The 15,624-nt window shown below is 38.7% G+C and overlaps 1 protein-coding gene across 1 annotated transcript in view; it reads right to left on the reverse strand.

The window, feature by feature from the left end:
- The window catches only part of TTBK2 (tau tubulin kinase 2), a 298,458-nt gene that overhangs the window by 149,264 nt on the left and 133,570 nt on the right, over positions 1–15,624 (reverse strand). The window contains 1 exon segment of the mRNA XM_004466708.3: positions 7,646–7,719. Coding sequence (XP_004466765.2) covers positions 7,646–7,719 — 74 coding nt within the window.

A 15,624-nucleotide genomic window follows, 5' to 3' on the forward strand; every position in this document is an offset into this window, starting at 1 on the left:
TAAAATCAGAAATGAAAAAAGGACATTACTACAGACTTTACAGAAACAAGTATTAAAAGAGAATACTATAAACAAGTCTATGCCAACAAATTAGATAACATAGATGAATTGGACAAATTCCTAGAGATACACAAACTATCTAAACTGGCTCAAGAAGAAATAGAAAATCTGAATAGACCTATTAACAAACTTGTGTTAGGAGAATGAGTCAGTAATCAAAACCTCTCAACAAAGAAATGCCCGGGACCAGATAGATTCACTGATGAATTCTACCAAGCATCTTGAAGAACAATTAAATCAATCCTTCTCAAACTCCAGTGAACAATTCAAAAGGAAGGAACACTTCCTTATTCATTCTATGAAGCCAGCATTACCCTGATATTACCATCAGGGTATTGTATTAATACCCTACAGTAAAAGAAAACTAGAGACTAATATCCCTTTCAAGTATAAAAATCCCCAACAAAATACTAACAAACCAAGTTCAGCAGCACTTGAAAAGGATTATACACCATGACCAAGATTTATCCCAGAAATGAAAGGGTGAATCAATGTATGAAAAACAATGTAATATACCATATTAACAGAATGAAAGAAGAAACCACATCATCACTGCAATAGATACAGAAAAAATATTTGACTAAATTAATACCAAATCATGATGAAAACACTCAAACTAGTAATAGAAGGGAATTTCCTTAGTAAGAGAAGAGAATTTCATATATAAAAGTTATATATGAAAAACCCACAGCTAACAGCTGTACAATGAAGAAAGAATGAAAGCTTTTACTGTATGATCAAGAAAAAGAAAAGGATGCTCACTTTCACCACGTCTATTCAATACAGTACTCTAAGTTCTAGCCTGGGCAAGTAGGCAAGAAAAAGAAATAAAAGGCATCCAAATGAGCATGGAAGAAGTAAAAATATTTCTACTCACAAATGACATGATTTTATATGTAGAAAATCCTAAAGAAGTTTAAAAAGCAAGCTGTTAGTTATTAAATTAAGCAAATCGAAAAAGATACAAAGCAACACACAAATCAGTTGTATTTCTATACATTAGCAATGAACAATCTGAAAAGGAAATTAGGAAAATAATTCCATTTTCAAAAGCATCTACAAGAAAAAATTAGAAATAAATATAACCAAGAAGGCAAAGACTTAACTACAAACTATTGCTGAAAGCAATTAAAGACCTATAAATGGAAAGATAAAACATGTTCATGTATTGGAAGACTTCATATTGCTAAGATGACAACAGTACTCAAAGCAATATACAGATCCCTATAAAAATCCCAATGGAATTTTTTTCAGAAATGGAAAATCCCATACTAAAATTCATATAGAATTTTAAGGGACCTAGAATAGCCAAAACAATCTTGGAAAAGAACAAAGTAGGAGGACTCACACTTCCCAATTTCAAAGCTTACTACAAAGCTACAGTAACCAAAACAGTGTTATACTGGCATACAGACGTGGCAGTTTGAAACTTCTATGGACCCCAGAAAATTCTGTTCTTAATTCCAGTGTGTATAAACCAGTGTGTATAAATCTATTGTAGGGGACCTTTTGATTAAATTATTTCAGTTAAGGGCCACTGAATAGATTGTGTGACCTGGGTGTCTTAATCCTCTACTGGAGTCCTTTATAAATAGAGGAATAAAAAGCTACGGATACAGGAAAAAAAACTGCAGAGAAAGAGAAGTCTCCAGATGATGAAATCAATGAACCCAGGAGAGAGAGAAAAAAAGCCACAGATGGAGTAGCCAGAAGCAGAAAGCAGTGAGGATCAGAAGAGAGGGAAGAGACAGGGGCATAGCTGTGTGGCTCATCATCCACAGCTTCAGCTTGAAGAGAAGGAATTTGATACCCCCATGTACTTCATTGCTCACAGACGCAGCTTTAGGAGAAAGAATCTTCTGATGATGCCTTGAGTTGGACACTTTCACAGCCTCAGAACTGTAAGCTTTTAGCCTAATAAATCACCATTGTAAAGGCAACCCCTTTCTGGTATATTGTTCCCAGCAGATTTTAGCAAACTGAAACATGGTAAGACATAAAGACCAATGGAACAGAACTGAAAATCTGGAAATAGAGTCTCACATATATGGTCAATTGACTTTCAACAATGTCCCAGGACCATTCAATGGGAAAAGAACAATCTCATCAATAAGTGGTTACTGGGAAATGTGGATATTAACATGCGAAAGAATGAAGCTTGATCCTTACCTTATATGAAAAAATTAACTCAAAATGGATAAAAGACCTAAAAAAAAAAAAAAACTAAAAGAACTATAGAATTCTTAAATGAAAACACAGGAACAAATCTGCGTGACTTTGGATTTGGCAATGATTTCTTAAATGTGACATCAAAAGCATAGGCTTTTATAAAAGTAAACTGAACTTCATCAAAATTAAAAACTTTTGTGTATCAAAAACACATCAAAGGAAGCGGATGTGGATCAATTGATAGAGTGCCTGCCTACCATATAGGAGGTCCAGAGTTCAAACCCAGGGCCTCCTGGCCTATGTGGTGAGCTGGCCCACGCACAGTGCTGCCACACACAAGGAGTGTTGTGCCACACAGGGGTGTCCCCCACATAGGGGAGTACCACGTGCAAGAAGTGCACCTCACAAGGAGAGCTACCCCACGCAAAAAAAAGTGCAGCCTGCCCAGGGGTGGCGCCATACACACAGAGAGCTGACGCAACAAGATGACACAACAAAAAGAGACACAGATTCCCAATTGCCAAGAACGCAAGCGGACACAGAAGAACAAACAGTGAATGGATACAGAGCAAACAATGGGGGCAGGGGAAGGGGAAAGAAATAAATAAATATTTAAAAAAAAAAAATTTAAAAAACCCTAACATATCAATAAAGTGAAAAGATAATTCACAGAATGGGAGAAAAATTTGCCAATTATAGACTTCGTAAGGGTTTAATATCCAGAATATAGAAAAACATGAGAAGATGCTCAATATCATTAGTCATTGGAAAATGATGAGATACAATTTCATATTATTATTTTTTAAGTGAAAAAGAGCAAGAGTTGGCGAGGATGTGGAGAAATCGGGAATCTCATGCATTGCTGGTAGGAATGTAAAATGGTTCGTACTTGGTGAAAACAGTTCATCAGTTCTCAAGAAGATTATACACAGAATTACCATATGACCCAGGTAATCCCCTCCTAGTGAAAGACCCAAAAGAACTGAAAGCAGGGTCTCAAAAGATACTAATACACTAATGTTCATAACAGCATTATTCATAACAGCCAAAAGATGGAAACCCAAATACCCATCAACATATGAATGAATAAATAATATGTCATAGATACAAACAATGGAATATTATTCAGCAATACAAAGGAATAAAGTTCTGATACATACTATAACATATATGGACCCTAAAAACACTGTCTTACTTAAATAAACCAGAGACAGAAGGAAAAACATTGTATGATTCCACTCATATGAGGTGTCGAGAACAGGCAAATTAAGAGAAAGTATATTAGAGGTTACCAGAAGCTTGAGGGAGGGAGAAATAGGGAGTGGTATTTAATAGACAGAGTTTCTGTTTAGGATGATGAAAATTTTTAGAAAGAGTGGTGATGGTAGAACAACATTGTGAATAAAAGTAACACCACTGAATTACAAATAGTTGAGAATGGTTAAAATGAAAAATTTTGTTATATTTTACTATAATTTTTAAAAAACAGTTTAAAAAAGAAAAGAAAAGAAAAAATGAAACCAAAGCATAATGGAGAAATGGCTGATCCTAGCCCTGGAACAAGAAATAATACAGAACAAACCTAGCACATATTGTTATACCAAAAAGTAAGGCTCCTATCAATGACTGCTGCAATCTAGTCCTGTCAAAGTAACTCAGTATCCAACTTAAAGGATGTCCAATATCAAAGATGGGACAATTAAGGCATTAAAAAGAAAGATAACTGCAATGATTGAAAGACATCAAATATGTTAAATCTATGAGTTAAAAATAATATTAAGAGAGAGAAAGCATGTGCTCATCAGTCTTCCCTGGAAAATATTAGGGAACCAATTTATTATTCTGAAAACTGGCAAAAAACAAACGAATCAATTATTAATCCTGACTTTTCTATATGTAATGTAACTTTGGATAAACTAATAGTTGATGGAGCGTTTGTTAGAGAAGAATTTTAGCTAATAAATAAAGAAGAAATAATACAATTAGGATAGTACATTTGCAATCCCCACTGCAGTAAATGACCTAGGCAATGATTTCTGATGGTTTGATAAAACCATTAGAGAAAAACTTGATCAGGAATTTTAAAATGGATGGATCAGGCTGACAGTCCCTGAATCCACTCATCAATCTAAACATTATTAAAATAGTAGACCAGTTACTGTTTCCTAACGTGATGCAATAGGAAGCACACAATTCACTTCTAAAGAATTCCTGCCAAATAAATTTTTTAAAAATTAGAAGTTGATCAAACTTCTAGATGTCTTAATCAGTTTACAGGAAATATAGGGGATAGAGGAAAATGTTGAATAATACCACAGGAAGGGAATCAGCAAAATCCAGAATATAGGAATTTATGCATGACAAATGAGTCCACTTTTTCCAATGACAATAAAAACAAGAAACCTACAAGAAAATAAAAGCAGAGGAGGAAACTACAGACTAAAAGAGGGTTAAGAGATATCTCCACCAAATGCAATGTGTGGAACCTGAGTCAAGTAAACCACCTATAAAAAGTGAGAAGTACTCAGAAAGACAATCAGAGAACTCTGAAAACTGACTTGATATTTGATGACAATATTAAGGAATAATTATTGTGTACTCTAGTTACCTTAAGAGGAAAAACAAGTACTTGTTTCAAAGATACATACTGCTATTTTTACAAATAAAATATGTCTGGGATTTGCCATGAAATATTCCAAGGGAAGATACAGCTGAAATAATATTAATTATATATTGATAACTGCTGCAGCTAGATTATTAGTACATGGATATTCCTTTTACTTCTTTATTTTTGTGCATTTAATTTTTCCATAAGAATAAAAAGTAAAAGAAAAAATTCTGGCAGCTTTTACACTAGGCAGCCTAGATCTATATTTGTACTGGTTACAGTAGTCAAAATATTTGTGTGTGTGTATGTTTGTGTGTGTTTCTTCTTTATTCTCTTTTACATGTTACATTCAAAAAATATGAGGTCCCCATATACCTCCCACACCACCCACACTACCCTTCCCGCATCAACAAACTCTTCCAACATTGTGGCACATCCACAGCACCCAGCGAATACATTCTGGAGAACTGCTGCAGCACATGGACAGTGGTCCACATTGTAGTTCACACTCTCCCCCAGTCCACCAAATGGGCCACAACAGGACACACAACGTCCAGCATCCGTCCCTGCAGCCCTACCTAGGACAACTCCAAATCCTGAAAATGCCCCAAACCATATCTCTTCTTCCCTCTCCCGACCATCAGCAGCCACTGCGGTCACCCTCTCCACATCACTACTACAGTTTCTTCCCTTACTAATCACAATAGTTCCCCAGCAGAACACCAGTAAGTCCACTCTAATCCATACCCTATTCCTCCATCTTGTCCTCCCTAGGTGATATGCTTATCGAAAAAATATCCTGCCAAAACATGGGTCCTGCTTGCCCTATGCCACACTAAGAATGACATGGGAAACCCCAATGGTGGCAGGATATTTGATGAGACCTGGCCATGATCTTGCTAGTTGAATTAAAAAGTAAATGTGTAAATTGCTTGAACTCTGTAAGATACTGTAAGATATTTTTAAAACCCATTTTAATGGTCTATTGTTAGAAATCCTTCAGCAGAGGTAGGGCTGTCTCTGTAAATTTTTAAGGTAGATACTATGTAATTGAGTCAAGAGGAGGAAAAGAGTAAAGTTAACTTGAGAAAAATGAATTCAGGGTTTTTTGAAGAAATAAGGAATGTCAGTGGGAAGCTAGGTAGACCTCACAGGTAATCTTCCATGTGTCAAAAAAGTGAGAATACACTTTAGCCGTTACAGTAGCTTTAGGTTTAGCCTTGTCTCAAATCAACGATTACTGTAGGGACAGTATTTTCTCCTTGTAACAGGAGAAAATACAATATGTAAGTCAAAAGAAAAGGTTATGGGACAAGTCCATAGGTGCTTCCCCAAAGGCTATAAACGCCATCATTACCTGATACACATGAGTATCCTTAGTTTTCCCAGACTAAGAAACTTCTCATTTCTAAGACATGAGATTTAAGTAAGTAGAGGAATAAAAATAAGTACTGCTGAAATGGGGAGAGACTCTGCAGACTAAAAAAGTTCCTATCCATGATTCTCTAGTCAGTAGTAAACTGAGGTCAAAACTGAAGTTTTTTCTAATTGTGGAACGAATACTGGCTTCAGACTTCTGCCAAGCTTTAACATTCATCAGGTGATTTGTTCTAGGTAAACTGCAAACTTTCTTGAGTTTCAGCCTATTTGCAAAATGGCAATAAAACCTATCCAACCCTCCCTGTGGAGGTAAGACTGAATAAATGTAGGATGAATTCAGAAGAAAACTAGAAATACTATATACAAAAAGTTATATTACTAGTGGCCAAAGTGACAGATAGTAGGAACCACATTAATCACCTAAAAAGGTACAGGAATAGCTGCTTTAAGAAACAAAACTATGCCGACTCAAGAGATAATAAAAGACATTAAGGCTATTGTCTACAAAGAGGTTAATATTTTTAGATCTAAATCAAATGCCAAAGGATGGCTGAGGGAAAGAAAAGACCTCTAAGGAGAAAAGGAAGCATTTAGCTCAGAATTTATGTCTCTGAATTTACCATCCTGTAGGTAAATTGAAAGCAAACCAAAAAAACAAACAAAACCCCCCAAAAACAAAAACAAGCAACACACACAAAAAAACACAAATGCTAAAGGTATTAGAAAACCACAGGGACTCTTAAGTTAAGCAGCAAGGTGAGTCTTGGCTTTTACACTGTGAGTGTCCACTTCAGGTCTGTGTGTGAGAGAGGGAGAGAATGAATGAATGAGAAAGTGTGTGTGTGTGTGTGTGTGTGTGTGTGTGTGTTTAGGGGCAGAGGTACCATCAGAGAGAATGGAATGGTTTATGGATCCCTGTTGCAGCCATACTCCAATATTCTGAATACTCCCTTTCTGATTTCCTTTCTTCTTTTTCTCCAACCCAACTACACCATAGGGAACAGAGTTATGTAATGGATGGAAAGAGAAAGGGAATAGCATTTCCCCTTACCTCAACTAATGCTTAAATTTCCAAGTAGTCAAGGTTGGTACTCGAGAGCATAAATGGAAAAATAGAGTCCCTAAGGTAGTGAAGGGTGGAAGAAGAAAGGGCAGGGACAGGGCAAGACACATTATATCCAGCAACCCATGAGAGGATTGAAAAGTTTGCAAAAATCAGTGAAGATCTGTGTCAACTAAATAGCTGACAAGGACAATCTTTCTGACTTTGGAAAATTTATATCAAGTCTGTTTAAAGAAAATTCAATCTGTAGTGTAAAACATCCTCAGATGATACCACGAATATTGTTACTTTTATTCATATCCACTGTAATTGGGTACTTTGGTCAAAAATGAAAGACTTTAAGATATATTTTCAAGGTAACCTACCTGCAACTGCATGACCACATAGTTGAATCGATCATTCCTCCCACAGCCAATAAATCTACAAACATGGTCTTTCCCTGGATAAAAAAAAAAAAAAAAGTACAAAAGGTTATACTATGTTTTCTCTTCTGAAAATTAATAATTTGTTTTTCTGAATAGCATTTTGTAATCAAATATGAAGGACCTGTCTTTAGGATCTTAAGGGTAGGAAAATTATATAATTCAAATATTCTACCCACTCCACCCCCTTAAATGCTTCTTCAGTAGTAAAGTAAGTATTGAGCAAAGAAATAAAATATATATATATATATATATATATATATGAATGAGGGAACAAATTAATGTTACTATATTTAGGAATAATAAAGATGTCATTTCAGATAAACCTGTGCAGACACTATACATGTGAAAGCAACAGAATAACAACAAATAAGATCTATGTTAGAAATTTAAATTCTGAATTTTAGATATGTTCTACACTTAATAATATATGACTTGAGCAAGTCATTTGATCTTTATGGGTTTCACTGATTTGAATTAGATTCAAAACCTGAATTCCATGAATGAAATTCAAGGTGTCTGTTGGGGTATAGAAGGGAGGTATAGCAGGTAGAAATTTAGGGCCCCACAGCTGATTCAAAAAAGCAGGCAAAGGTTCCAAGAGAATCAAGCTTAGTGGATTTCAGGTACAGAAAAGAGCATAGTAAGTAATGGAAGGGAGAACAGAGTAAGATGGTTCTGGGGAAGCAGGAAGGAACCTGAACCACCCTTGGAATCCATGATAAAGAATTTGAACATTTATAGGCCAGTGTTTTCAAACCCAGATGCTTATCAAAATCACCTGGGAAACTTTTTAAAGATTCCTCAGCCTATACTGATTCAGAACCTGTGAGAGGAGATGCAAAATATGAGTTCTTCAAACATTCTCTAAATGATTCTGAAATATCTGGCCCATGGGTAGCTCTTTTCTTTTTTTTTTTAAGATTTATTTTTTATTTATTTCTCTCCCCTTCCCTCTCCCCCGCCCCAGTTGTCTGCTCTCTGTGTCTATTCGCTGCGTGTTCTTCCGTGTTCGCTTCTATTGTTGTATTGTTGTCAGCGACACCAGGAATCTGTGTCTATTCTTGTTGCAGCATCTTGCTGCGTCAGCTCTCTGTGTGTGCGGCTGCCACTCCTGGGCAGGCTGAACTTTCTTTCGCGCTGGGCGGCTCTCCTTATGGGCTGCACTCCTTGCGCGTGGGGCTTCCCTACATGGGGGACACCCCTGCGTGAAACAGCACTCCTGTGCAACATCAGCACTGCGCATGGGCCAGCTCCACACGGGTAAAGGAGGCCCGGGGTTTGAACCACAGACCTCCCATGTGGTAGCCGGATGCCCTATCCGTTGGGCCAAGTCCGCTTTCCCATAGGTAGCTCTTTGAGAGCTATCTAAAAGAGTATCTTAAAAGAGTTTAAGACAAGGAATAATGTAGTCAAACACTGCATTATAAAACATCACTGTGGTGGCAATGAGGAGGACAGGTTAGAGAGAGGTCAATTCTGGAGGCAGATTGGCAACTTTGGGGATAGTTACAATACTCCAGATGAGAGAATAAGGGTTTGAACAAAAGTATTATAGTAGAGAGAGAAAAGATAGGGAAAACGTGAGAGACTGGAGAAATAATTTTTGACTGGAAATGGGCAAAATTAGATGACAAGTTGTACCAAAATAATAGAAAATAGTAGGTTGTAAATATTTTTATGGAAATTAGAAGGTTGAGTTTGAGGACAACCAGTTGATTTCAGCAGACAATTGTAATTTCAGGCCTGGTGCTGAGATGAAAAGGTTAAGCTCCAGATGTAGATCAGGGAACCATTAGTTAGTGGAAGTTAGATGGAACCACAAATATAAAAGGAAGAATGCCAAGTGAAAGAATAAACAATGAGAAAAAAAGAGTCCTAAGAAAAAAATTTTAGAAATGCAACCTTTAAAGCATGAACAAAAGTAAAAGGGCCCACGAAAGATGTGGGAGAACAGCTTTAGCAGTAAGAGGAAACTTTGAGAAAGGAGTGTAATAGAAACCAAGGGAGAAGAACATTTCAAGAAGGTGGAATTAGAGAGTGATAAATGTTATAGAATGGCAGAGAAATGCTCACTAATAAAAACAATGAGGAAGTCACCAGTAATAGGAAGGTGCGGAAGCCAGTCTATAATGGGTTAAGGAGTAAAAATAATACAAGGCACTGAGCACATACAATCTTAAAAGAAATTTGGCCTTGAAGGAAGAATAGTGAAAGACCAAGAGATAGAGAGTCAAGATTTGGTAAACTGATAAAAAATACATGGCAGCACTCAAAAAGAAACTCTTCATTGACTGACAAAATACATATGCATTCAGATTCATTTTAGTTATTACATATGCATTCAGATTCATTTTAGTTATTAAATCAAAACTCCTCTTCTGCATCTTGGCTATTAACATATTGTTCATTCATTCTCAGTTCCTTGACTGAAAAGGGGAAGAATTAGCAAGACTAGGTGCAATGGGAAAAATAATTCACAATATAATGCCATGTTGATCACTTTCCAAGTATTTCACACATTTTTGTAAATTTGGGTTATCTAGTAAATTGAAACGAGAATAAAAGTAGAAAAGATGGTCATTAGCAACTTATTCTTTTACTCCCTTCATAGAAACAATAAAAAATTATTTTAAAAGTGTTTTATTATCCACTCTTCATGATTCCACTTTCCTATTCAGTAACGTTTACATGCAGTATCTCCATTACAAACACATTTCAAACATCTGAAAACAAAAGACCTGTTGGAATATCCCTTCTACAATTTTGTGATAACATATACCAAAATACTATTTACCTCTTGAAACTAAAGTCATCTTAATGTAAAAGAAAAAATTAAAAAGATTGAATTCAAATAAAATGGAGACCCTTTCTTGGATAACCAAAATATAAAATCAGCAGCAAATTTTCCAGGACTTGCCAGTACATTTTCATGTAAGATAGGTAAGAGCTTAATGAGTTTTTATCTCATACTTTATGGCACAGTGTACTATTGCTCTTATATTTTAGATATATGCAATTAATGAACCTGCTTAACACGTTCAATAAAAAGGTACAAATTTTGGAGGAGGGAGAAACTACAACTTAATTGAAAAAGTAACTCTTCACTACCACTTAAACAAAGGGATCATTACAAAAGGTTTTGGGAAGGAGACGTGGCTCAACTGATAAGAGAGTCTGCCTACCATATGAGAGGGTACAGGGTTTGATACCCAGGACCTCCTGACCCATGTGGTAAACTGGCCCACACGCAGAGCAGAGGTGCCCCTGTGTAGGAGTGCCCCATGTGCAAGAAGTACACCCCACAAGGAGAGCTGCCCCGTATGAAAAAAGCACAGCCCGCCCAGGAGTGGTGCCACACACATGAAGAGCTGACACAAGATGATACAACAACAAAAAAAAGAGATGCAGTTTCCCGGTGCCACTGAGGGTGGGAGTGGACACAGAGAGCAGACAAGGGGGGAGGGGGGATAAAGAAAATAAATCTTTTTTAAAAAAAGGTTTTATAATAACTAGTATACACTAAACTATCACTCCACAAGTATAGGGACCATTATCTGTGTATAGCACAGAGCAAAACGATATATGTGAGCAAAAAAAAAGATAAAAATAGTACCTAACATGTATCATATGCACATATAATATGTAAGCATATTGAGGTAGGCTAGCTTAGGGACTGAGAAGACGAGTCTAAAACCTGGAAGAAAAATATGACCCTGAAACATGTGGCCATGGAACCCCACCTAGAAACCTCCTGAGGGAAAGATCCCACCTGAAGGCTGCTGGACAAATCCTGTAAGAACCTGGCTATGAAAACTCCATTTGGAATGAGATTTCATTTGAGGTCAAGGGAAAGCCCTGGATATTCTTAAGGGGCTTCATCACAGGGCACCCTGGGAAACTGAAGTGGGGTAATCAACCAGAACAGCAAACAGCTGGGTCCCCTCCCCCAAAAATAGCAAGGGGAGGAATAATTTATAGCTTAAAAAGTAAGCCAGGGAAACGGACTTGGCCCAGTGGTTACAGCGTCCGTCTACCACATGGGAGGTCCGCGGTTCAAACCCCGGGCCTCTTTGACCCGTGTGGAGCTGGCCCATGCGCAGTGCTGATGCGCGCAAGGAGTGCCGCCCCACGCAGGGGTGTCCCCCGCGTAGGAGAGCCTCACGCACAAGGAGTGTGCCCCATAGGGAGAGCCGCCCAGTGTGAAAGAAAGTGCAGCCTGCCCAGGAATGGTGCCACACACATTTCCCGTGCTGCTGACGACAACAGAAGTGGACAAAGAAACAAGACGCAGCAAATAGACACAGAGAACAGACAACTGGGGGGAGGGGGGGGGATTAAATAAATAAATAAATCTTAAAAAAAAAAAAAAAGTAAGCCAAATCTTTCTGTCTCTGCCTAGGGTGGCCTGCACCAATTCCTGGGGATGCGTAATCTGTTATTTTCTCCCATTTCTGTTCTCTTCTCCCATATTCGTCAGTATACTACTGGCCTAACTAAACTGGCATGTTCTTAAATTCTTTTATGTAACAGAGCCAAGAACCTAGAGAAATCCAGCTTCAATATTATGCCAGATCTTGTATTAAGTGTTTTACAAGCATTTAATTCTCACAATATAACAACAGTTATAATTATAACAAGTTAATAATATAAGAATTATTATTTCCCTGATTTTTCAGATATGGAAATGGAGACTTAGAGAGGTTAAATACTTTGTCCAAAATCACACAGCTTGAAAATGATGGAAGCAGTTTGATTCCAGAGCCTTTGTTCTTAACCATTATGCCAGAAATAAATGAAACAGATTTAAAATCAATGAACACTTTGTCAATAAAATATTAAAACTAAAAGGGAAACAAAGATCATGACAAGGAAGATAGTGGAAAAATGGGAGAATAGGAAGCTCTAGGAATCAGTCTCTACAGTGAAACAACTACTGAACCATCAGGAACTGTCTGTATCAACCACGTTGAAACTGGAGTTTGGGAGAACACTGTGCAGCATCCAGGGAGGAATGGGAAGAACTGAAGGAAGAGTCTGCTATATTGCAATAAAGACCACTGAGTCTCGCCCTCCCAGCAGTGGCTACCATACCCCTGAGGCAGGCTAGTTTAGGGAATAAGAAAATGAATCTAAAACCTGGCAGAAAAACATGGCCGTGAAATACATGGTCATGGAATTCCATATGGAAATCCCCTGAGAGAAAGACCCCACAAGAAGGCTACTGTAAGAACACCATGAGAACCCCCCATTTAGAATCATCAGGGATCAAGGATATCTTCAAAGGGCCTCATCATTGCTCCTCACCCCACCCCCACCTTGGGGGAATTGACACCAAGGTAATCAATCAAAACAGTAAACAGCTGGGATCCCTCCCTGAACATTAGCAAGAAGAGGAATAATTAATGGTTTAAAAAGCAATCACAAAGGTAAACGGTTGTGGCTCAACCAATGGGGTGCCTGTCTACCATATAGGTGGTCCAGGGTTCAATGCCCAGGGCCTCCTGGTGAGGGCAAGCTGGCCCACACTGAGTGCCACCCTGCATGGGAATGCCACCTCACACAGGAAAGCCACCCCATGCAGGAGTGCCAGCTAACGCGGAGAGCTGGCGCAGCAAGATGACACAACAAGAGACACAGAGGAGAGACAATAGGGGAGCTGAGGTGGCACAAGAGAGTAATCGTCTCTCTCCCGCTCCGGAAGGTCCCTGGATCGGTTCTTGGAGCCGCCTAATGAGAAAACAGGCAGACACATAAGAACACACAGCAAATGGACAGAGAGAGCAAACAACAGGGGAACAAGGGGTGGGGGGGGGCAGGAAATAAAATAAATCTTTAAAAAAAAAAAAAGCAACCACACAAGCTAAATCTCTCTCTTGCCAGGACCAGCCCACAAGTATACCTGGGGACTGTAATCTGTTATTTTTTCCCATTTCTATTCTCTTCTCTCATTTCCTTAATAAACTACTGGCCTACTAAACTGGAATGTTCTTACATTCTCTAATGTAACATAGCCAAGAACCTAGAGGAAATCTGGTAACACCCTTTCCCCCAGCTTCATGGCAGGCAGCAATGGGGCTTGAAATTCAGGCTCGGGGCACAACTTGCTGGTGCCAGGGTACAACATATAAAACTGGTCCCCCAAATTCCAGGAGTGTGTGTTCTGATCCCAGATCTCTACCTCTGTTCAGCTACTTCAGATTGCTAGAAGCCAGTTCTGAGGGTGGCCACTGTTCCAACCCCACCTTGGGCAGGACAACAGGAATCTTAAGATAATAACATTCCTCCAAACTATGGAAAACAGTTTCAGAAGCCATAGAAGAAACCCCTGGTGCCCTTGTAGATCCCTTCTCCACCCCTCCATAATGCTGTGGGGAACAACCTGCACTCTCATTGTGGGTCCCTGGCCCTGACAAAGAGGGAGAAAAGAAGCCTTTGTGTGAATACTGGGGTACATATATGTCAGTGCAAATCTACGGGGTAGAAGTCTGAAAGACTGAGCCAGGGAACATGTCTCAGGTCACCTTCCCAAAGTATGTCCTGCAGGCGGAGAAGCCACTTGCAGACAGCTGGGAAAGTATGAGAAACCATTAAGTTGAAATAGACTGGATCAAAGGACTGCCTGCATTAAGTCACTCAAGAGGGCACCAAGAAGGGGGAAGATGTCTGTTTCAAAGGGAGCAGAAGAGGCATTCATTGAACTCCCATAAATAGTAAACTGGGATTTCCAAAGGCCTCTAGCAAGCACAAGTCCAGGAAAAGAAGCAGGCTCCCAGATTCAGCTCCACCCAAGCTCATATAAGACAGAAAGAATCCTGTACTTCCCAGTCAAACTGGACTGATCTTCTTGATCCAGGGCTAAGCTCTGAAGAAGACAAGCAAAAGCAAGGCCAATTTGGAAAGTTAGAAAGGTGCTTTTAGCCTTGGTTTATTTTGATTAGCTCCTGGCATTCAAGAAAATCTCAAGCATATCAAAAGCTGGATGCAAACTTAAGGGACAGCCCAGGGACTAATGCACAGAGTTAACCCTTTAATATACTAAAATGCACAATGAGCAACAAAATATTACAAGAAACAGTAAATGATGGTCCATTGAAAGAAACAAGATAAACATCCAGAAACCACGGATGAAGAGGACCAGACACTGGACTTACCAGACAGAGAATTTAAAATAATGATCCTCAATATGATCAATGAGATAAAGGAAAACATGGAGAAGGAATTAAAAGGTATGATTCCTATATTCAACAATATAGTAATCTCTCCAAAAAATACTGGAGTTGAGGAACACAATAACTGCAAAGAAAAATTCCCTAGATTGTTTCAACAGATTAGAGGTGGCAGAAAAAAGAATCAGCAAACTCAAAGACAAGATAACTGAAATGATTCAAGCTGAGGAACAGAAAGATGAAAGAATATAAAAGAACAAGGGCGCAGATGTGGCTCAACCAGGTGGACATCCGCCTTCCACATGCGAGATCCCGAGTTCGGCCTAATAGAAAGATATCAAATGAGTGACTTCACCCCTGCGCCCCCTTCTGTAAATCAGCCCGCAACCTTGCAGCTGCATTCTGCCTCTCTAACCTCCTTGCTTGCAAAATTTCGCCTAGCAATGCGTTAGCCAATGAACAAAAGTTACTGATCCCACCTGAAATCCTATATAAACCTATGAAAATTGAAAAATGGGGCTCAGAATTTGGAGATTGACTCTCCTCTGGGCCCACGGGTAATAAAACTGTTTATCTACCTTTCTGGAGTGCCAGTTTTGAGTTTCTACGGCTCAGAACTCCTAGCTTTGCTGTAACATTTGGTTCCCTGACAGGGAAACCCAACCAGGCTGGCCCTTTGAGTCTCCGGTTTGGGACTGGCAAGTGCGGCCGGCAGAGACCTTCACACAAACAAGGCAGCGCCACCTGTCCCCT

Source organism: Dasypus novemcinctus, chromosome 3 (genome assembly GCF_030445035.2).
Source record: "Dasypus novemcinctus isolate mDasNov1 chromosome 3, mDasNov1.1.hap2, whole genome shotgun sequence".
Taxonomy (NCBI): Eukaryota; Metazoa; Chordata; class Mammalia; order Cingulata; family Dasypodidae; genus Dasypus; species Dasypus novemcinctus.